Source organism: Charadrius vociferus, unplaced genomic scaffold (genome assembly GCF_000708025.1).
Source record: "Charadrius vociferus isolate BGI_N301 unplaced genomic scaffold, ASM70802v2 scaffold65, whole genome shotgun sequence".
NCBI lineage: Eukaryota > Metazoa > Chordata > Aves > Charadriiformes > Charadriidae > Charadrius > Charadrius vociferus.
In genome coordinates, this window is record NW_009649293.1 from 5,545,897 (window position 1) to 5,570,826 (window position 24,930).

General features: G+C 38.7%; 1 protein-coding gene across 1 annotated transcript in view; it reads left to right on the plus strand.

The window, feature by feature from the left end:
• The window catches only part of SPIRE1 (spire-type actin nucleation factor 1), a 103,854-nt gene that overhangs the window by 47,391 nt on the left and 31,533 nt on the right, over positions 1-24,930 (plus strand). The window contains exons 3-5 of the mRNA XM_009889087.1: positions 6,700-6,825; positions 19,710-19,793; positions 20,864-21,028. Of these exons, the coding sequence (XP_009887389.1) occupies positions 6,700-6,825; positions 19,710-19,793; positions 20,864-21,028 (375 nt within the window). The remainder of the gene's footprint in view (positions 1-6,699; positions 6,826-19,709; positions 19,794-20,863; positions 21,029-24,930) is intronic.

The window sequence follows — 24,930 nt, forward strand, 5'->3', positions numbered from 1 at the left end:
TATTAATTCCTGCATTATCCTGCTAAGAAACAACAGAGCACAGTTTCTCTGAAACTAAGAGAGAATGCAGAATTGGTTTTCATTTAATTGGCTCTTTTGAAACAAGCCTTTCTGGGAAGCAGCATGTTGTTAGCCCCAGTGTAACAATACACCTAACACATGTTCCAGAAAGAGCTGTATGCTGGGGGTGTATTTAAGGGGTAAATATAACTAAATAACTTTAAAGAAGAAATGAGAATTTTCCCGAACACAGCTTTATCAAGAGGTCTGCGCTAGCACGTAAAGTTAGTCAGTCATTGAAAAATTACTGTCAAAATATCCAGTAGAAATATCACTGTCACAGGAAAACATAGGTTGACCTTTGTTTGAAGTCAATTTTGATAGTCAACGTCTTCATTCTGTACTTAGAAAGCTAATAAAGAGTAAGAATAGGGTTCACTGAACATGAAAAATATAGGATTTGGCTTAAAAATGGAAATGTACTCAGCCATTTATACTGTAGTTTGATTTCCGTTTCTTAACACCCGTGTAAGTTTTAAATGCTTGCAAAAGTGTTAGTAATTGTGTTAAATATTTGTAAGACTTGTTTCCCTAAACATAGCGTCATATAAAAGTAACAGAATACAAATTGTCTTCACCTTCAATTGTCTGTCATTGGAAAAGGTTCAAGTTTGTAAGTGAGGTGTTAAGTCTTGCAGTTGCTGTCTGTTGAAATTTTATCAAGATTCTCATCAGTGCTTAAGATCACTCTAACAGCGTGGAACACTTCTTCAAATAGCTGTGAAATGTAAGATTAGAGGAAAGAAAAGGAATCGCAGTGCTCAGCACCTCAAGGCAATCAGTACCTGGAGGAAACAGAGCTGCAGCATTTCCCAAACACAGTCTACCCACGTAAATCTTTCAACTTTATTTCCACACTGACTTAAGTTTTGACTCAGGAGAGCATTTGCAAACATTTGTTAGTCCATTTCTGTTTGACATTTAAGCATATCTATAAATAACTTGGTCAAGGCCTTTAATCCTCAGAGTTTGCAAAGTTAATGATGATGAAGATTGTATGGTTCAGACAACTGGACACTTCTTTAAGGATCAAGATCTTATGCAAAGCACTGTTGTCAGTCCTTGCATCATCTAAGTCTCATTTGTAGTTTTGGCTTTAATTTCAGCAGCTACATTTTTTCTTCTCTTTACAATCCTGAAAGTGGGAACAAGCCAAGGCTACTATTTCATGAATTGTACCTGTTATATTTGGGTTTTCATATTAGAAAGGAAAATTGGTAAAGAAAGAATATATTTGTTAAGCCATTTTATGGGGAGGATCGCTTAAACCATTAAATTCTGAACTTCTCTTGTCCACATCAAAGTGATGAAAAACATGATCAGAAGAACAAATATCAGTGCGTGGGGAAATCCTTACCAGATTGCTGGGGAACACTTAAATAATGAGGTAGATGTCTTTGACACCAGCAAACTAGCTATTTACCTCAATTTTCACAAAACCTACCTTTTCCTTGAGGTGTGTAAAATTAATTAGGAGCTCACATGTCAAGCAATTGGACATTCCACGGCACTTACAAATGATGATTTAAAAAAGCCATTTAAAAAGTTACAAAGCTTCTTCAGGTAGCGCTCTGAGAAGAGTAACTTTCTGTGAATACTTTCTGTACTTTCTGTGAATTTATTTTGTGGGTAAATAGCTAGCTCTGCTCCCATCCCTTTTGTCTTATCAGGGTCTTACCTCACTAGTGTTTACGTTAAGTCCTTTATCAGAGGGATCAGCTAGTCCTTGGCCCACTGCAGTTACAAGCGGTGGAGCCAGGGGCAAATCTCTGCCTGGAAAGTTTGAGAAAGCAGCTGTGAACCGGTAGGGAGCAGGTGAGCTGGCTCCAGGTGTCGTTAAAGCTGCCTCAAAGCTTGCAGTATGCATAGGTGCTGTGTACTATGCACAGTGGTGGTCTTGGCAGGCAGAAACATCTTACGAACTCATGTCAAAACAGTAATTCCTCTGAAAGGTCCATCCCTTAATGTTATTCTGGATAACCAAGCAAAATGCTTGGTTGAGTTTTACAAATACACAGGTATTGTCTTGGTAATTTTTTTCTGGTAAGGCAGATGGCTCCTTGAAGTTACATAGGAATAAAATGATATATATTTGGAAAAAAAAAACCACAACAAAAACCAAACCTAATCACAAGGTCTATTTTATCTGCACAGAGATAAAGTCTTGCAGAAAGTAACTTTGACTTCGCAAGGCATCTCAAGCCGAGTTTTATTTTTTGAACCTGTTGCAGTACTGTACTGCAAAGGATGAGGCAGATACCTAGTCCAGTTGCACATTCAGTGATCTGTTGGTTAAAGTAATTTCTTCTTGTTGCTTAAGAAAGAGTACATCTTTTAAGTCTATGTTAGTACTCCGAGGCTTTCAAAACACTTAACAAGCCTGGCATTTGCAGGCTGGTAGTATGTTTTGCATAATATCAATAGCTTGTCTTTGTGTCTCATGGGAAAGAGAAATCCTTTTCTTCTTTGTGGTGCATTCAAACAAGCCCTCTGCCCAACATGATTACAAGTGGAAACACTTATTGTCTTTTGAAATCTGAGTCCATCAGGCCAGGTGTTTTGATGAAGCTTCTACTATATATCTAGCCAAAAAGGTTTTGCAAAACCTACCTGAATTTTAGTGGGTGGGTCAGTTGTATTTTTTTGTAATTTTATGGAGCCTTTGATGGAGTATATTCACACAGATGCAAGAAATGCTGTTTGATCTCTTCGGATGGTTAAATTGTGATTTCTGTTAACGCTTCTTTGGCTTGGTGCACTCTGTTACCTCGTCAATTGAGGATGAAGTTGGACAGAGGAGCTGGCAAGGCTATGGTACTTACATAATGCCTTTTTTTTTCGTGAACCCTGAATGTGGAGGGAAACAGTCTCTAATCTTCTTAGTGATCTAAGCAAAGATTGAATGCTTTGGGTCAAGCTGGGTTTTGGATAGGCTCAGTTAGGAAAAAAAAAATAAAATAAATCCCTTCACATCTCTTCACAATGATTGGAAGTGCAAATACTTGCAGACCAAGCTAGTTAATGTTTCAGTAGTTGATAATATTTTTGATATTTCCCCAGTTTGTGAAGACCACATAATTTGTTTTCAACCATACTTTTTGAGACTTCTTGGAAACAGAACAAACAGCCCTTTTATTAAGCTCTGGGCACTGTTTGCATTCATTCCCCTTAGGATAGCTTAAAGTTGTATCATGAGGGATGAAAAAGCAAGTGTCAGAATAAGCAGCGTACAGAGGCTTTCTTTCCTCTATGAACTCTAAATGGCTGGAAAAGACGGCAGACCTGATCTTAACCCTTCTTGCACCATGACCGCTATGACATGGTAAGAGGAGGAGAAGTTCTTTAGGTGGCTGTCCTTTCATATTTCAATTATTAAAACATTCTGGCTGTGATTTTTGTGGTGTGTTACAGTAACATAGCTTTTCTAACACTACTATCATAAAATTAAAGATGTGATTTTATTGTGGTTTTTTTAAGCAGATAAATATCCTGAACTCAGGCTAGGAGTGACATTTCATACTTGATTTGCCTTGCCTACCTAGATTTTGCAATATTTTTTCTTGCAGAAGTTATAGTCTGCCAGGCACTCTGAACAACATGCAAGGACAATATATTACAATGAAGACGAAAAAAATCACTCTGTCCTATTTGCATTTTCCTTTTTCTTCAGGCTTACCTTCCCCAATCCAAAAATTTATGCTAAGTCACTTGACTTAATGTTGCCATGAGGGCATTTGGTATGTAATGCATCTTCACATAAGATCACTCAGAGATTGATTTTTCAGAACATGAAAGTTAGTAGGAGCTGCTGGCCCTCTTTTAATATCTGCAGCCTAACGTTTACAAACCAAATGGCTAACTTTTTATGTGGTTGCTTTTGTAACTAAGTTTAGCAGCAGGCATTTAATATTTTTTTTTGCTTGCTTTGTGTTCAACAATAAAATCAAGATTATATCCATCCCCTGCTTGAACTTGCCATTGCTGCATTTTATTAACTTTCTCAATATTTGATGCAAATTGCTTCTGATTAACATACTTCTAAATAAAGAAAAAAAAAAGCATTGTTAAAAACCTGTGTGAAATCTGTATATTAATAAAATTTTATTCTCAGCTATGATGACTTGTACCATTTTATGGCCTTTTTTGAAATTGCTGCCGTTACTATTCTTATTGTTATTCCTGTAAGTGGTATATTTTAGAATGAAACTCTTTTTATCTGTGCTATAATTAATAACTAGAAATAGCTTACTGAAAACATAGTAAGGCAGGTAAGGACAAAATTAGTTATTGAAAGGAACACACATTAACCATACTCAGAATTTGGTCTTTTAAATGTTCTTTTTCTTAAGTTGAGGGAAGTATTTCATAGCTTCTACCTTTGTGGTATGCGTTGTCACTGTAGCACACATTAGAGGTACATCAGTTTTGATTTTTCTTCCTTTACCTGCAAAGGAGATGGTATGATTTGTTAAAAACGGAAAAAAAGAAAAGAAGAAAACAGGGGGGAGGAGGAAAGAAAAAGGAAGAAAAAAGGGGAAAAAAAAAGAAAAAGAAAAAAGTGTGGGTTTTTTCTGTCAACTATGTCCTTGTGATTATCCAGAAAGAAATGTGAATGGTATAAGAAAATTTTGGCCATCATCGTAAAGCAGTATAAAATTTGAAAGGGAGGAAACCAGGGCAGTTTTGTGAACATATCTGCCTTGTGTCCCCTATTTATAAGGAAAGTATATAGGAGGGAAGGAAAATATACGCACAGACACATATAAACTTTCCTTATATATATTCTTTTTTATGACAAAAAGCATATATATATATATATATATATGGGTACAATAATCAGAAAGGGATATTGCAAGAGTCCAAACTGTGCTTGTGAAAATTTATCAGAGAAGTTGACCGAATTGTTATACTAATTGGAAGGAAAAAAAGGTAACAAGGGGGCTATGGCCTTCGAAAGAAACTTGTCAGTGAGACTGAGCCAATCTAAATCTGACTTCAACCAAAAGGAATTGTTCAGCCCTTCCTCCCTTTCCCCACTCCGGCGGCGCTTTCCCCTTGCTCCTTTTTGCCTGCGCTACTCTGTGTGTGTCTGTGCCATGAAGAATAATTGTCTCCTGCCCCACTTCCTTCACGGTGTTAATTTTTGCCTGGGTGAGTAATCCTCTTGGAGTTAGGGCACGAACTCTGGTTCCAACATAAGGGCATCAGTGGACGCGTACAGCTGGAGGCCACAGGACCACACCTTTTCGTGGCAGCACAGATTTAAATCAAATTGAAAGCAATATGGAAAAGCAGCCCAAGCGTTACATGCGTAGTGCCCCTCCTAACCACAGTGTTTGCTGCAATAGCAGGAGAGATTTAGACAAATATGCCACTAGGCTAATTAAGGGCTCTTCTCCTAAAGAGGCTTTTGTCTCAAGCTCTAGTTCTGGAGATCTGAATGTAGCCACCTACTGCCTCAGCTTTTGTCTTGTTCTTAAGTTTTAGCTTTATAGCTGTAAGTATAGCTATATATATAATAAATAGCTACTATAAAACCACAGTAACAAGACACATTTTAAGGCCTTCATTAAGATTTTGTTTTATTTTAATATGCACACCGGTATGATACGTGATATGGGTGTTGTAGTTTCAGCTTTGGGGGTTGTTTTTTTATTTCAAACTGTTTAGGGAACAAACTATAGATGTACTTTTGTTCTCTTCGTTTCCAGCCAGGATTTACATGACAAATGCTTACAGGTGATGGATTTGACTTATGGGAAGTGTAAGAAAAAGATACTGCAGCGATTAGTGTCAGTGCTGAGCTATTCTACAATAGTAGAAGCTGGACGTTGCTCAGACCATTCAGGTTCTCTACTTGAAATACAAAGGCTGGTTTCAGTGAAACTTCTCTTTTCTGAAATGGGAGCTGTGTGTTTTACTGTAAAAGTGATGCTGGACTCACTGCTTAACAGTAGTTGTGAATGATTATTAGTGATTTGAGTAGGCTTTCAGAGTGTCGCAGGTTTAGCATACATGAAAACATTTATCAGTGTTTCTTTACATAAGTTGCATCTGGAAATGTTCATGAATGTCCGAGGTGAAGCAATAAGACTGCACTTCCATGGGTCTTGCAGATTTTTAAAATCTTTGTAGTGCTTGAAAGGAATTAAATCAGAGTTTCAGCTTGATGATTATGCTTTACTTTTTCCTTGCTTCACCTTCCATCCTTTGATAGATTGGTAGGTGTACAGTTCTCTTCCACATTCATAGGAAGCTAGACAACACTTACAGTGTTAAAGCTGGTTTGAATTAAGTACGCTTTCCCAAAATTTGATACTGCAAGATTGTTTTTTCCCCCCCTTCACAATTACGTCGTCTTTTTTAATGAAAAGGCAATGTCTTGGTTTTCAGAGTTTTCCAGGACGTGGTCAACCAGTCCCGTTACCATCCTTATAGAACTCTCATAAAAGAAATGGTAGCAGAAGGTTTAGAATATACACACAATGTTAGAAAATACACACAATTCCTTCCTAAACTTAAATCTCTCATGGATTTTTGTGCCCTAAATATTCCATTGCATTCCCTTTTAGGTTATCTCATGCCTTAATGAAAGCAACGGGGCATTGTTTTGATCTTGCTATTTATTTTTCTCTCTAGCTGTGTGCTGCCCACCTGCCAACCCGATCAGAGGCACCGAACCACTATCAAGCAGTATGTCGGGCTCTGTTTGCTGAAACAATGGAACTGTACACTTTCTTGGCCAAAATTAAAAGTGCAAAAGAGGTAAGCAGTCTGAGAAGTTTTCTGCTTTTGAGCTCATTACTGTGTGAATTAGGCTTACAAAATCACTTCTGTACCCAGCCAGTAGTGGATATCAGATGCTTGAGGAAAGTATCTGTAGTGTTCAGGGAGAGCAGTTCGACAGCTGAGGGTTGTTTTTTTTTCCTTTGGTCCGTAACCATTTTCGGATGTCTCATAGAAATTGTTAGTAATTGCAACTAGTCTATTTGGGAGTAAAAGACAAGTTTTTCTTGGAGGGTTACACATTGCATACATGCATCCAATTCCTGCATTCCTGTATGCAGTGTATCTGAGTCTAAAAACCTCTGTGGTGTTTTAGGGATGTTGTGAGGCATCAGAGCTTTGCCTGTCATTCCTCAGCTCCTTCTTATGCCTTGTCTTTGGCTGAGAATTATCTGAGATCCTTCTTGCTCGTATTTTGTCCCCAGTCAGCAACTTCCCTTACCTTCGATGTACGATTGGGTTGTTTGTCTGTCACATAGGCTTCACAGCAGAGCCAACTTCAGAAACACTTCTACCTGTACGTCCTGATGCTTATGTTCGCTGCCTGCTTAACTGTTACTGTTGACTGAAAAGCCATCCTATGAACCGCTTCAATTAAATGGTCTGGCTGAAGAATAACTTTGAGGGTGGGCGGACGATTTTTAATGAAGATAGTTTCAGTGATCTGGCCTGCAGAATGACTCCATAAACAATTGCATTAACACAGTGCAAGTGTTGCTTACATTGGAAAACCAGTGGGTGAGGGGAAGGGCAGGAAGGGAAACATTCTTCTTAAAGCTGGTTTCTTCACTGAACCCAACTTGTCAAGTAAGAACACTTTCATTATTTTTCTTTTTAATAAATCCCTGGAGGATTTTCTTTTCTTGTGTAAGTCAGGATCTACAGTACCTTTGAAAAGCAGGGTAACATTTTACAGGCTGATCTAAAAATTTTGCTGCTGACAGAGGCAGAGCTGTTCCACCCACGCGCTCATGCTCCCACTGTTTTCCTTCATCTGGATCTAGGAAACAAACACAGCAAATACCAAACAAAAAAAATAAGGAGTCATTCCTTGTCGGGTTAATGAGCTGAATCAGCTCATTAAAGGGTCAGATGAGCCTCAGAGCAGCACAAGAGGGCTTTTATCCTCATGCTGGTGGTGGAAGATGCAAACAAGTCAGAGGCGTAAAGGACTGGTGCTGTCTTTCCTTTCTGGTTGAGATGCATCCGCCCAAGGGGGAGAATCCTTCAGAGACGTTTTTCTGTTGAATGGGGTCAAGTTTCACCTCCACTTTTCCTCCAGTCCTACTCAAACTGAAAGCAATTTTTAAGCTGAAGGAGTATCATACTAGGATAATTTTGACGGTGTCACCATGGCTAAAGAGCCACTTGTTTTCTGAAGTGACTGTGTTACGGTTCATCTGCATCCAATGCCCCTGATACAGAGAGCAGACAGGATACAGTCTGTCTGTGCTGAATCTGTCTCCTGAACCCTGTCGTCATTAATTTCACATCTTGGCTTTTGACCGCTCCTTAATATTCTGACCCCTGGATATACTAATTGAGGGACCTGTGCTAGAAACACCTTAATTAACAGCTCCTGCAAAGTCCATGTTGAGGCTCAAAGATAAGACCTTTTGGAGTTCATCTTTCTGCTCAGAGAGAAATTATTTTTCCAGTAGTTCTTGAACATTTTGGCCACAGTAAGCAGTAATAAGGCATCGTGTTGTCAGTGTCAAAGTAAAATACTGTGTTTTATAACCATTTAAACCTAAGTTTTTTAAAATTGTATTTAAAAAGTAGAGGGATGTTTTGAATTTGCAAATTATTTAATCACCTTGTAATTGGATGTAAAAAACCAACAACATCTGATCACACCGTAGAGCATACTATGAGTTAATCCCAAATGAAAGAAACCATTTGCCCCTCAAAGGCTATTAGGGATTGATTCAAAGCACATTTAGGTCAAAGGAAGTAATCCTAGTAGATGGAATTTTGGTCCTACTGAAATCAGTAAGACTTTTATTGCTGCACCTAACCAAGTCCAGAATTTTGATCTTTTGGTTTCATTTTGCTCTGGATCAGTCCCCAGTAGGCATACAAGTGACCAAGAAAATTATCTTACAAGCAGCTTCTGGAATCTGAATACTTTGGTTTTATGATACACTTGATCCTTGCTTGTAGGTTTTATCCAACTATAGATTTGGAATGTATTTAATTTTGAAAATAACGTAGCGTAGAAAGAAAAAAATAGGTATGAAGAAAACACAAGGTGGAATGCAGTAAATCTTGTTACACCATTTTAAAATGACCTCTATAGTTTATACTTGAGGCAAGCAGGAATCATATGATCACACCAAGTTCGTGTCAGTAAAAGCTGTGGTATTGTTTATATGCTCTTCTCTCTTGCAAATACATAGAAGAATCTTAATTAATGAGCAATATGGTTAAATACAGTTCAAGTCAATAAATTCCTTTTCTTTTTGTTCTTGTCATATGAGAATTGGGTATAAAGGAGAGAAACATTTGATATTTCAGTGAGGACATTTTGTTGTCATGAATTTGTGGTGACTGCATTGGCGGATAACTGGGGAAAAACGCTCCAATTTTTAAAAACCCTATACTGTGTAATATTGTGTTTGTGACACTAAAGATGCCAGGAATTTTAAATTGTTAGTGTATTTCAAAAACTGACAGCTTTATTTGAAGATCTTCCTTTAGAATCCCTTAAACCTAGACACAGTTGTGGACGTGAGATCAAAATGAAATTAAAAACACTAAAAAGTGGGGGGGGGGAATCCTCTGAGATTATTTAAAATAACTTTCCTATGAACAAAAAAAATTACTTTGAAATTCCTTGGATTCCTTCTAGAGCCACTGGATGGCATCTGGGTATCTGTTTCCCAGGTATATGAAGTTCATAGTTTTTGCTCAGTAGGCACTTGAATAGCCAACTTCACTGTAGTGGAAGAGGGAGAATTTTTAGCTGCAGAAATTCACTTGCTAGGAGCAGACCAAATCTGACCTAGCTTATGCTACAGCCTAGGATGGGTTTAGACGGGAAGTACACTGTGAAAGAGGCAGAATAAACATTGCTGTGGGGCTGTTTTCATTTTGGCACTATAAAAACTTGTCAGGATTTTGAAAGTTAAGGGATTTCATGAGGGATAGATCAGGAGTCAGGAGGGATAGGCCTATTGGGTTTGTGTTTTATTGGCCTATTGGGTAATGTGTTTTATTACTAATATATATACTGAGTAGTCATGTGCTCTCCAGTCTATCATGTGAACATCACTGTCATATAACAAATGGAGCATAGTTTCAGAAAGGGTTTTACTGGCATGCATTTGGGTGAGTGCATTAATCAGAAATGATGAAGCAATGAGTGAGCTGTTCGGGTCATCTCAATGGATGTCAAATAAAATGGGTTAGGCACTTTGTCACATACTTCATGCCATGTGGTTTTTATTTCCAGTCTGATTCCCTGTGTACGAAAGGTCAGCAGTAAAGCTGGCTTGCCGACAGGGAGATGGTACTTCCATTCTTAAAGAGAATGAAATGTTTAATGTAGTGGATGCACAGGACAGGACTGAAGACAGAGCTGAGAAAGGTATGATACTACTATTGCAATAGTAAAAAAATAAAAATAAATAGAGTATCAGAAGTAAAAATACATATTTCTGTGGAATAGCAGCAACAGCTCCAAAGGTAGGGTTGAAATTAAGTTAACTAATCTGATCTAACTTTGCATCTTTTTGCAAGGAGAAGTTGTTCTAGCAAGTTTACTGAGGTGTTTTTTCAGCTTGCTGGCAGCATCTGTATGCTGCTCAGGCTCTGTGAAAGGTGCCTCTGCTGCAGATCCACCCTGGGTCCCATCTGCTGCCATCCAGAAGCGGTCTATTGATGGGCCAAGACCTCCTAACTCTGTGTCCTGCTGTTTAAGCATTTACAGCTGATGACAGAAATGGAGGACAGCTTGTTTCTCATCTCAAGCAGTGAGCTTTTAAAATTGCAATGGGAAAATTCCACAAAAATGGGGTCTTTTCCTTTTTTTTTTTTTTGATTGTGTGTGTGGAAAAATGGTCAACGACGTGGAGGAAATGCATGTCTGTGTGATGAGGGGGAAGACAGTTTGAATATCTGCTAAAAATGGACCTTGTGTAAAAGAAAGGATTAATTTTTTTCAGGGTCATCCTAAAGTCATTGAGATCACCTTTGTTGGCACCTAGCCATAGATGGAACTGTAGGTGCAAATAAGTGATGTCCATGAGATAAAGTTCCTGCTGTGGAGTATCTGAAAAGGTCACACACATTCCTCAGAAATGGCATCAAGTGTAACTGAGAGAGCCAAGGAGAGACTATGCAAGCATAGGAATGCAGAAATTGCATGGATCGGAGCAGGGATCCACCTGGTGTGCTATCCAAATTGTGAACCTGCTTTATTGAGGGATATCTGCACTAGTCTTCCTTCAGCTCCCTGTTACTGCCCAGTCTTGCCTTCTACTGGAGTTAATTCTCCATTGTGCGCTTGACGACTGAGTGAGTCGGCAATGTGCCCTTGTCCCATAGAAGCCTTACGGTGTCCTGGGCTGCATTGCCAGAAATATCGCCTGCAGGTCAGAGAAGGTGATCCTTCCTCTCTACTCAGCACTGGTGAGGCCACAGCTGGAGTTCTGGGTCCAGTTCTGGGCTCCCCAGTGTGAGAGAGACATGGACATACCAGAGAGAGTCCAACGAAGGGCCGCAAAGATGATGAAGGAACTGGAGCATCTGACATAGGAGGAGAGGCTGAGAGAGCTGTGTCTGTTCAGCCTGGAGAAGAGAAGGCTCAGGAGGATCTCATCAACATCTATAAATACCTGAAGGGAGGGTGCAAAAAGGACAGAGCCAGGCTCCTTTCAGTGGTGCCCCGTGACAGGACCAGAGGCAATGGGCACAATCTGAAACACAGGAAGGTCTCTCTGAACATCAGGAACCACTTTTTTACTTTGAGGGTGACCGAGTACTGGCACAGGTTGCCCCAGGGAGGTTGTGGACTCTCCATCCTTGCAGATATTCAGAAGCGGCCTGGACGTGGTGCTGGGCAACCAGCCCTAGGTGGCCCTGCTCAAGCACAGAAGCTGGACCAGCTGACCTCCAGAGGTCCCTTCCAACCTCAACCACTCTGTGACTCTGTGAGTGGTACCAGTAAATGGTGATGCCAACCTGTAGCAGAGCTACGCATTTGTGGGTGAGCTGTGGGTGATAAACTCCACAACTGGCACAACTGGTACCAAAAGACACCATGTGATGCTGGCCAGCATACAGTACAAGAAGTGTCCAGTAGGCAGATGTGCCTTAATCTGCCACAGTAGGTTTGACTCACATTTCAAAAATTTTTAGAGATTGCTGTACACCCAAAAGCATCAAGATTAACATTCCTTCCCAACTAATTAAGACTTTTGTATATTTTTATAATTGCTTACATCTTCAATTGCAGTGAAAGTCCATGTTCATCAAAAACTCATCCATAATTTCATTATCCACAGTATGCCCTGTAATTAAGTTTTTGGTAGAATAGAGATAAAGCTCCCAATCTGTCATCTTCGTACTGTTCTTTTAAATTATGTCATCTTTCATTTCTGTCCTTTCTGGTGTAAAAACATACTTCTTTCAGTCTGCCTGGACATATTTCAATCTGATCTGTATGAAAATGTAAACATAGAAATTTTAGTTAAGTACATCAGTAGAAATGAAATTGTTCCTTTCTTTTTTTTTTTTCTAGTTTCATGCCATGCAAAGACTCAATTGGAAAACAGTTAATTAAAAATGTCACGTGTTACTTTCCATTTAACAGGGCTATACTGGTGTATTATTTGTACAAAATATGATAATAGAGGTAGTTAATAGGTACCTCAACAATGTTAATGGCTAACTTATTTTGGAAATATGGTCGTTAGCCGTGTTTCTCTTAATAGTCTTGTGACTGTAAAAGCTGTTAAATGGAGAAAGCACAGCTGGAGAAAGAAATAGATTCACAAACCTTTCTGCTCATAACTTCACTTTTGCCTATGCTTCCAGCCATTCACTGACTCCACTTTTGCAACTGTGTTGCCATCAGGCTTGCAGCCCCCTCGTGATTTGGTTGATCAGTCAATTTAGGAGCTTTAATAAGGGAAAAGGCTGCTTTGGTTTTGTGGTTTTTTTTGTTTTGTTTTGTTTTTTTCTTAAGTGATGAAGGCACCATCACTCAATAAGTGTTACACACATGTGGTTCAGGGGTTTTTGCCTCTTCTTAAACAGTTATGTTGAGCAGCATGGTGACTATTGCCCTTTCCACAGCTGAGCAAAGTGTGTCGACCCATACGACTACATATGAAGAGCTTTGATATCCACTCGAGAGGTTTTCAGGGACTGATTTAATTGATCCTATTCCCATGTTTGATTTAAGTGTGGTTTGGGTCTTTTCAAAGAACTAGAGTAATGCTGCTGGCCAAGCCCTTGGAATTAAAACCCAAGTTGGATAGCTGAATATATAAAAGCAGTTTTCCCCCTCTGTGCAGGTTATATATTTTTAAACTGAGCCTAGAGGTGCAAGAATATTTTATGAGTTTTGCAGATAGCAGCGTAAGAATTACTTGCATTGGTGAACAAATGATTCCTAATTAAGGATATGAACTGAGAACTGCTGTAGACTGTGTTCTGCAATTGGTGAAAGGCAAAGTCCAGATCCATATTCCCAAGAATACTGTCTTCATCAAAACGTTGTGTTTTAGAGAGCGTTTTGTGGAAGCGAGTCTTTGACGCTGTGCTGACAAGTGTCTTACATAAACTCCCATCTGTCACCGAGCACAGGAGAGTGCGTCTCAAATGTGGGACACGCAGCAGCAGCAAATCAACTGCCTGCTTTTAATAGTGCAGCAAGACGTTTGAAGACATTTGGTATTTTTATTACTAGCTTTTGCCACAAGATGTGGAGTTTTTTTAAAAAAATGGCCAAACGGTTTAAAAAAAGCCTTAGCTGTTGAAACACTCGCTTCCTATGCATCCAACCCTGATTTCCTGAATGAATGCCCAGGCTGTAATAGGTGAATCAGGTCTGTGGTATGGGTCTGAGGTTCAGGGATCGTTTAGAAAAACCCTTTTAAGATGTTTCTGCTTTCTGAAATGGAAACCCACTTAGACCATGTATTTATTATACTGTAATAGCTCTTCTTAATCCATTGTCCCAATGTGCCCAGTCTTGCCTTCTACTGGAGTTAATTCTCCATTGTGCGCTTGACGACTGAGTGAGTCGGCAATGTGCCCTTGTCCCATAGAAGCCTTACGGTGTCCTGGGCTGCATTGCCAGAAATATCGCCTGCAGGTCAGAGAAGGTGATCCTTCCTCTCTACTCAGCACTGGTGAGGCCACAGCTGGAGTTCTGGGTCCAGTTCTGGGCTCCCCAGTGTGAGAGAGACATGGACATACCAGAGAGAGTCCAACGAAGGGCCGCAAAGATGATGAAGGAACTGGAGCATCTGACATAGGAGGAGAGGCTGAGAGAGCTGTGTCTGTTCAGCCTGGAGAAGAGAAGGCTCAGGAGGATCTCATCAACATCTATAAATACCTGAAGGGAGGGTGCAAAAAGGACAGAGCCAGGCTCCTTTCAGTGGTGCCCCGTGACAGGACCAGAGGCAATGGGCACAATCTGAAACACAGGAAGGTCTCTCTGAACATCAGGAACCACTTTTTTACTTTGAGGGTGACCGAGTACTGGCACAGGTTGCCCCAGGGAGGTTGTGGACTCTCCATCCTTGCAGATATTCAGAAGCGGCCTGGACGTGGTGCTGGGCAACCAGCCCTAGGTGGCCCTGCTCAAGCACAGAAGCTGGACCAGCTGACCTCCAGAGGTCCCTTCCAACCTCAACCACTCTGTGACTCTGTGAGTGGTACCAGTAAATGGTGATGCCAACCTGTAGCAGAGCTACGCATTTGTGGGTGAGCTGTGGGTGATAAACTCCACAACTGGCACAACTGGTACCAAAAGACACCATGTGATGCTGGCCAGCATACAGTACAAGAAGTGTCCAGTAGGCAGATGTGCCTTAATCTGCCACAGTAGGTTTGACTCACATTTCAAAAATTTTTAGAGATTGCTGTACACCCAAAAGCATCAAGATTAACATTCCTTCCCAACTAATTAAGACTTTTGTATATTTTTATAATTGCTTACATCTTCAATTGCAGTGAAAGTCCATGTTCATCAAAAACTCATCCATAATTTCATTATCCACAGTATGCCCTGTAATTAAGTTTTTGGTAGAATAGAGATAAAGCTCCCAATCTGTCATCTTCGTACTGTTCTTTTAAATTATGTCATCTTTCATTTCTGTCCTTTCTGGTGTAAAAACATACTTCTTTCAGTCTGCCTGGACATATTTCAATCTGATCTGTATGAAAATGTAAACATAGAAATTTTAGTTAAGTACATCAGTAGAAATGAAATTGTTCCTTTCTTTTTTTTTTTTCTAGTTTCATGCCATGCAAAGACTCAATTGGAAAACAGTTAATTAAAAATGTCACGTGTTACTTTCCATTTAACAGGGCTATACTGGTGTATTATTTGTACAAAATATGATAATAGAGGTAGTTAATAGGTACCTCAACAATGTTAATGGCTAACTTATTTTGGAAATATGGTCGTTAGCCGTGTTTCTCTTAATAGTCTTGTGACTGTAAAAGCTGTTAAATGGAGAAAGCACAGCTGGAGAAAGAAATAGATTCACAAACCTTTCTGCTCATAACTTCACTTTTGCCTATGCTTCCAGCCATTCACTGACTCCACTTTTGCAACTGTGTTGCCATCAGGCTTGCAGCCCCCTCGTGATTTGGTTGATCAGTCAATTTAGGAGCTTTAATAAGGGAAAAGGCTGCTTTGGTTTTGTGGTTTTTTTTGTTTTGTTTTGTTTTTTTCTTAAGTGATGAAGGCACCATCACTCAATAAGTGTTACACACATGTGGTTCAGGGGTTTTTGCCTCTTCTTAAACAGTTATGTTGAGCAGCATGGTGACTATTGCCCTTTCCACAGCTGAGCAAAGTGTGTCGACCCATACGACTACATATGAAGAGCTTTGATATCCACTCGAGAGGTTTTCAGGGACTGATTTAATTGATCCTATTCCCATGTTTGATTTAAGTGTGGTTTGGGTCTTTTCAAAGAACTAGAGTAATGCTGCTGGCCAAGCCCTTGGAATTAAAACCCAAGTTGGATAGCTGAATATATAAAAGCAGTTTTCCCCCTCTGTGCAGGTTATATATTTTTAAACTGAGCCTAGAGGTGCAAGAATATTTTATGAGTTTTGCAGATAGCAGCGTAAGAATTACTTGCATTGGTGAACAAATGATTCCTAATTAAGGATATGAACTGAGAACTGCTGTAGACTGTGTTCTGCAATTGGTGAAAGGCAAAGTCCAGATCCATATTCCCAAGAATACTGTCTTCATCAAAACGTTGTGTTTTAGAGAGCGTTTTGTGGAAGCGAGTCTTTGACGCTGTGCTGACAAGTGTCTTACATAAACTCCCATCTGTCACCGAGCACAGGAGAGTGCGTCTCAAATGTGGGACACGCAGCAGCAGCAAATCAACTGCCTGCTTTTAATAGTGCAGCAAGACGTTTGAAGACATTTGGTATTTTTATTACTAGCTTTTGCCACAAGATGTGGAGTTTTTTTAAAAAAATGGCCAAACGGTTTAAAAAAAGCCTTAGCTGTTGAAACACTCGCTTCCTATGCATCCAACCCTGATTTCCTGAATGAATGCCCAGGCTGTAATAGGTGAATCAGGTCTGTGGTATGGGTCTGAGGTTCAGGGATCGTTTAGAAAAACCCTTTTAAGATGTTTCTGCTTTCTGAAATGGAAACCCACTTAGACCATGTATTTATTATACTGTAATAGCTCTTCTTAATCCATTGTCCCAATGGTAAGTACAAGTGGCTACAGCAGCTGAGGTTCCTCGCAGGTTTTGGATCACAGTTATGTTCTGACAAATGGTGCCTTGTATTGTAAATGTGTTGGTTTCCATAATTTACGATTGAAACAGATGCAAAACCCACTGATGCTGGCTGGGGGTGCTGGAGGGAAATGATAATGTTTCATTTAGTCTAGAAGTTCAAACATAATCATCCATCACAGTGAAATTATTCCTTCCTGAGCAGCACTGAACAGGTGAAGAAGAGTTAAAGACACCTTCCATTGGCTGGAAGGATAGAGCACTTGGCTGTTTCTTTTTCTCCCCAGTCCTCCAAAGCTTTCTAACTTCTATAGTGATGGAGATTCATTCCCTTTCTACTGTTCTCCACTAATTGCATGGTGATCTGTGTTTAGGGGTCTGAGCTGGGTGCTGGGGAGGGGAATAAACTGATGCTACAAAGTAAAGTTTGGGTCTTTGCCAGTATGAGGGAAAAAGCTGGAGCAGTTGGCTGGGATGGGGAAGAGTAGGAGCCCAGATTTGGCAATAGCCAATGCTTATATCAGCTCATTTGGATCATAAAATTGCACTTTGGGAGACTTATCTCTTGGCTGGCAGGTTTCGCTCTTGCAACTCTCCAATGTAGCCAGCATCACTTACACCTGTGCTTTCTCAGGTAGAAACTCCCCCTCAAGCTATGTTCCAGAGAAACTAATTAGATGGTTGCCTTATTTGGAAGGTCTTTCAGCTGTTCAGGTTTGGGGGTTTTTTTTTGTGCTTATTTTCTGCTGTTAAGAAAAACAGGTTGTAATCTTTTTAGCTTCATGGAATATTTATGTCAGTCAAAGGTATGAGCCTTTGGGCATAAACCAGCCCAGTAAACTGTGTGGTAGGGAACATGGTTGCTGAAAGGGATAATTGCCGCAAATCTTGTTGAACAGTCGAAGTAAAGGTTAAGCAGCTGAAACATGTTAATTTTTTAAAAATTAATGTGTACCTTCCAGTATGGAAAGGAGGAGCAAACCTGACAGTTGTGAACTTGTTTACTGAAGTTAGCTCTTTGATTACAGGGAGGAAAAGGAGAAAGTATCAGAATGATTTTATTATTTTGCAGTTTATCAATAAATGTTAGCAGTTTGCAAGAAAGTAAGTAATTTACAGTTCACGGATACTGTATTTGAAATGGTTACTGCAACTGTATGATACAGAAAAGAAGAAACCCTGAATGGCAATATACACATAAGCGAGGACTTTGTTACTCGTTCTTTCCATTTTTCTTTTTCTTTCCCTTGGAAAAGGGTGATTGCCTGTAAGTGTCAGACTGACTGCTGACCACAGCGGCAGGACCAACACAAGTTTCCATAAAGACATTCTTTCCCAATTGGGTATCCTGTGGTGATACTGCAAGTCATGCCAAAACGTTCCCACATTGTCCCATGATACATTTGCTTCTGTAGTGTGGGTGATTTATGGCTTTTTTAGACCCTTTCTGTAAATTATGTATTTTATTTTTATAGGGCAATGGTAATATTTCTTCTTTAATATGAAAGCAAGTGTGTTACCTACTTAAACGAGACAGTAAATAACCCATTTGCTCTCTTTCCAGAACCTCTGTGGTGGCTGACTCACATATGCTATCTCTGTAACCAGGTTTGGTAGATCGTTGCACTCTATTAAATGTGCAAGTTAAGCACTCTTCCAGTGCTTCTATTTCTTCCACTGAAATGTTGACAGTTTTGGAACTACTTCCAGGAAATTTTTTTTAAAAAAATATACTTATTTTTAAGTTTTTTGGGAAGCTGAAAAGCTAAATTAAGACTGATAGTTCAGTTCCATTAAAGAAACAGCTTGAGTGCTTAAAAGTGAGAAAAAGATTTTTGATAAATAAATACATGTCAGACCTCTGACCTGTTGCTTTAATGTCATAAAATAAACAGCAGAGGATTTAACTATCTGTTTTGAATACATTAGTGAGTACTTAGAAAACAGAACATATTAAACATTGTTAAAGTTTTCATGGAAAACTCTCTGTAAAAGTGGAATGGCGTATTGTGAATTTGTTTGTACTGCTGATTCCATAACATTTCAATACAGAAGTAAACCAAAAAATAGCATTTTGAATATGCAGTTGTTTATGTGTATAAGTTCATTTCTGTCAAGCCACAGCCTTTTAAATCTTTCACTTGCATTTCTCTGTGTGCAGGCTTGCCTATTCTTTGGTCTGCGGTAACTTTTAATCATTTTTCAGATTCTTGTTAGTGTGAAAGTTTTTCTTTGCCCCTTTGCAGACAATCTTTTCCGTATTTGCATGATCTGATCTTGTTCATAAATAAAAGGTTTTACCTTTGAAAGATCTGTTTCTCTTTCTTACGTATTTTTATTACTCAGATTTCAGAATCTGTAACTATGTTATACAGACTACTTAACTTCAATACATATGCAAGTCTGTCACTATTCCGTTTAAAGGATTTCTCATAGTTTATTTCCCCTCATAACTAACTTTCTGGGATTTTCTCCTTCTACAAAAATGAGCTGTCTTGAATTCAACAAATAACAGTAATTTTGTTATGAATGGGATCCTTACCAAGTCAGTAACATTTTCTGTGTTGTAGCTTCACAGACCTGCTAGGTGGTTACTTTTTCTGTGCATAGCCCAATTTTAGGAATATTAAAATTTCTGTGTATAGTTTTTCCTCTGGCATGCTATTATCTGAAGTACTTTCATGCCCAAACTTAAGATTTTTTTTTTTTTTTCCAGCATTTAAGGTCCACTTTTTGATTAAGAGAAATATATTCAAAGAGTATTTCAAGTTACAGTATTACTATTCAAGTCATAAAACACTCATTAGAATACCCAAACAACATAATTCAACAGATGTTAAATATTAAGCTTCGGTTTTAGTTGAGCATAATGCCACCACTCATTTATTGGCTCATTTTCTTTTCATTTGCAGAATCTGAAGAAGATTCAAGAAATGGACAAAGAGGCCAGTGATGAATCCAGCACAGATCTTGATGACTTAAAAAATGCTGACTGGGTAAGACAACAATTGAATAGTGATTCAGCATCATTACTAGTGGTTTATATTTCTTTATAATGCTTTTGTAAAGTTGTTTGGTTTATGTTAAAATCACTGTCTGGTTGTTTTAAGATATGAATTAATAGTAACTCACGACAAGTTAGAACCAAATGGAGGCTCAACCTTCCTTTGCAGACAGATGAAACAGTACAAGTATCCAAGCATTACGTGTTTTCTTTAGACTGTGTTCATGGAGAAGCTTTTGCAATTTACAAGACTGGACAATTAGACAGGTATCTTGCTGACTGCCCTTCAAAGGCAGTAGGCAGAGGCACCAGCTGAGTTCCTCCAATAGTGGAAGAAAAATGTTACAGGGAAACTCTTAACAGAAAGCAGCTGGTTTTATTTTCTATTTACTCTTCTTGCCAGTTCATAGGGGAATATTATGAGGTTCTTAAAAGTACTTGATTTCAATCTCCCAGTCTTCTATCCACCACCTGTTGTTCTTCTCTCCAGCCAGTCCTGCTGCCTGGAAAATGAGAGGGAGATATTAGTGTATGGTACTCTTACAGGAAGAACAAAAGGAAATGGAGTACTGAGAGGATATTGCTAGACTTTAGGATTTAGACTCCATTCCAAAATTTCTATTTGAAGAACAACTGCTGGGAAATTTTGCAAGATGAGTCTGGCTCTAAGGAAAACAAAGTTTTGGATTCAGTCACTGTTTTAATTCACATAGTATTAGCTATAAGTCTAGAAAATTCCCTGACGTACGTGCAGTATACTTGAAATGGAGATATAGATGTATGGTATGAGAAGTTCAAATCCTTTTTCTATATTATCTTAGAGATTAATGTCACTTGAGGTGAGACGTGCAGTCCCGCTGAGTTGCAACAAAGTTTTGTTACGTTCATGAGGGTTAAAAATAGGCTTATATAAAATAAAATGGATTTTGGTTGATGTGTTAAAATAGTACAGCTGTATGTATTTGGTGGTGTCCTGAAAGGGGAATTAACAACTTTGGTTTAATCCGAGGTGCTATTCAAGGTTAAGGTATCAACTAAAATTTCTCTCTCTTTTCTCTTCAGGCTCGTTTTTGGGTACAAGTGATGCGAGATTTACGGAATGGTGTTAAACTTAAGAAAGTTCAAGAGCGTCAGTACAACCCGCTCCCAATCGAATATCAGCTCACACCCTATGAAATGCTGATGGATGATATTAGATCCAAACGCTATACCTTAAGGAAGGTCATGGTAAGTCATGAGAATCACTTGAATTTGTCAAATCTGAAATGTTCTTTTCCTTTTTTATCTTCTTTTATTCTCTTTTTTTCTGAGAAACTTGAAATTATGATTTCGTGTAGATAGTAATGTTCATGGATTTTATCTGGCATCTTAAATTTACATAGTACATTGAGGGGAAAATCATGAAACCAACAAATGTTGTGTATTTTGTTTTCCATCTGGCAGGCGTTTAAAATTCTGAGAGACATACCTATATATCATATGCTTGAAAAAATGATTTGTGTGGGTTTTATCATAACCATAAGAGTCATATTCAAAGTCCTGTCATGCTTTGCACTGAGAGATTGTTTTAGGCTTTTCTGATTGGGGGAGAACATTTATCTTGAGTTACAACATAATTTTGGGAATTCCAGAATGTGAAGCGCTACCATGTTGTTACGTGAGTGATACTGTGACAGGAAAGGAAAACCTACAGTAGTTGAAAACTTGTATTACCTACTACCTATATTACAGTGTTTGAAAACTTATGTTACCATGACCTGTTACGAATTTTCAAGGAATACTTTATGTAAACAATTTTAAATCTTCAATCTGTAGAAGCTGAGCTTAATTATTTTCAGCATATCCTATTGCTACTTTCAAGTCCAAGTCAAGACAACATGCCAAAGCAAGCTGAAGGGTGTTGATACATCTCCTCCTCCTGGATACTTATAAAGGTGGAAGTAAGATTTATCTGAGGCACTCTTTTTATCAGAACCCATTTGATATTTACTGATGTCTCCCTGTTCCTTCTTTCCTTTTGGTTTATATTGTGTTCAACATTAAGATGTTCTTCCTGATAAGCTAGCAACTGATCTAAAGGGCTCCTTATCCCTAGTAGGACATTTTAAACCCCTTTGTCAGAGGCCTGTATTTGGTCAATGTTAATATTTATACCTTGCATTTACTTACCTTCACCTGTTACTAGTTCCAGTGGAAGCATTGTCTTAGAATATTCAGTGTTCAAATGTGTTTGCTTTCCTGACAAAGCCTCACACAATCTTTGTTAGTGAGAAAGCTGTGATTCCACCAGAAAAATTCAGAGATGGGGGTGGGGAGAAGATGAGGGAGACAGAAAGCGTGCAGTTTGTTCTATCAGAGATCATTAGAAAAAAGAATAAAGGAAAACATTGGAACAACTACATGGGGAGCAAATAAATGAGTTTGTTACGAATATAAATGCCTTTTATGTATGAGCTGAAAGTACTTTCCTAATCAAGATCTGGATTTAGACTACCAGATTGTATTTATTTTCTGCAGCAGATGTCATTTAAATGTTAAATCAATAGGGTAAAATACATATCCAGGTAATGATGTTATCTGTCTTTCTGCTAACAATTCAGAGAACTGTGCTAAGTGTTCCTACTACCCACTGCAAAGAGGAACATTCCCCTTAGGACCTGGATTACTGTACGCATTCAGGATTGTAGTTTTGTTTGAATGGTAACCCCTGGGTCACCTAATTTTGCTTTTGTCAGACTAACCTTTAATTCATCTTCTGCTGAGCAAGCTCCTGCCTCTTCAGAAGAGATTTTCTTCATTATATGGCAGGTCTTGGAGGCACAGCTGCTCCTCTGCTCATCCAGACTCTCGCTGTATACAAAATCCCTGCAAGCATCTATTTTTATCCTGCTATCTTGTCTAGTAGGTAGATTGTCTAAAGTGATGTCTGGGCATAAACATGAATTGGGATTACAATCAGCTGCAGGTACAGTACCTGTAGTGCTGTCTGTGGTGCAATTACTGGCTTAGTCTGACAACTGCTAATGATACTGTGTTAGAAAAAGAACTTCTTGTTAGAAACCTTAAATTCAGTAACTTGGATTCTGCTGCAGGGTCTGCTTGAAGAATGTGCCAAGCATGTACAATAATAAGAGTGCAGCCTGACATGAAATGTGTGGAGCCTGAAGGATTCATATAGAATTGCAAGTTTAGTTAGATCACATAAATACAGCATCTTTCAGCTGACTGTCATGGGTCAAAGATGATTATATGTATTCCCATCAGAGAAAACTGTCGTGGTTCTTAAGAAGAGAAGAAAAGGACAAGAATCCTAAATCTAAATTTTAAGGTAGTCTGGGAAAGATGGATTATGTTTCTTTCTAGCAGTCAAAACGGATGTTTGGCAAAATTTAAATTTATAGGTAGTATTTTTAGACTTGGTACTTGTGAAAATGCATATGCTACTAATGATAACAAGAGGTTAAGTAATTCTTTTAAGTTAATGAGATGCAACATGAAGTCTTTACTGTTCTTTTCATTCATATAATGCTGTGTTTAAAAGCATAGCTTGATCTGTCCCTGACTGCTCAGTACTCTGAGTAGAAATTAGGAAAGGAACAGATGTTCCCATTAGGTGCATTACTTAGGAACTATTTTGGTGTTTCACACTATCAAAAGTGTTAAGAGATGCCAGTAACTGGACCTGTATGTTCTCAGCCGTCTTCTGTCATAGTTGAAATATTTGAAATTTTTTGAAGGTGTAAAATGTCAAATTCTGAGCTTTTTGTAAATAACTGGTTTCTTTGGTTTCAGTGACATTGGCATTTCTATTTCAGTACATACGAAAATAATTTCAAATTTGTCCTCTCTCTATCCAAATGTGAGAGTCCTTGTTTCTATGGCTGTTGTAGGAACAAGATAACTTTCACCCTGGCATTTTATAATCTTTAAATGTCTACCTGGAGAGATTTAATAGCATTTTGCTCCTATGGAGCACTCACTCCCAAAAAGTTAAAAATTGTGAACATTGGTAGAGTCAGCAATTGGAAACAGGGAAATTTAAGAATTAAGTTACTCTTACAGGCTTAATTTTTCTTTGTTATGCACATGTGTTAAGCTACAGCTTTTAATTCCACATTGATTCACAATTAGCTCTCTTTCCTGCCCGCCTCCCCCACTCCAAGATGTGCACCATTCGCTATCATTCTTGAGCAGTGCGTAGTGAACAGTAGCTGATAACATTTATGTTACTTTTTCAGTGGGTGGCTGTCAGGTACCTTCTATGTCGTATCCAAACTCAGCATTACATTGTGTAACAGTTAAATTCTTCACAGGTAGCAGTGCTCTTGCCTTCATATTCGAGCTCTTCACAAATACCTGTGATGCCATGGTATTAGCTTGGCCATGTTGCAAAAGGGGAGTTTAGGCATATAGATTGAAACTATTATTATAAAAAATATACAGTAATTTGAGTGGCTAATCTGAGAATCCTGTGGCATGGCTGGTTGGGTATTTTTAACAAAAAAAATTTACTTATTTCTTGACAGTATTTAGCATCTTACAGTACTTACATTAATTGCAATAACAGCTGTGCATGGACAGTATTTTCATTAGCAGGATTTCAGATGTTTCAAGCTGGACATAAGGAATGTGAGGAAAAGACTTCAACCAGTTTGTCCAGCTGAGTATTGCAAAGTCTGTCATTCTTTTATGCACAGGTCTGATTTAGTTTTACTGAGAGGTATTCAGCTGCTTTAAGCAGGGAACTATCCTATTTCATTTTCTGCCTTTGTCACATGTTTCTGTGGAAGTTTAGGAGTCATTCTAGGTAGAGCAGTGAGCTTTACAGTTCCAAATCGTGCTTTAGGGGTATTCAAAGAAGGAGGGACTCCGGTAAGTGCTATGGTTATCATGTGGTATCATAAACTTGTATCTATAGTAGATGTGCAGGGACAGCAGTGTGGGTACAGTGGCTTGTGATGTGAAGTACCAAAGCACGTTATTCTTGGATGCTGCTGCTTGAGCTTGCTGCCTGGTGTCAAATATGAACTGTGTAACAACTGTGTTAACAAAATCACTATACTGTGTGCATAATGAAAGACAGCAAATATAGATCTGCTTACAGTACTTTAGTTCACAACCGAACTTTA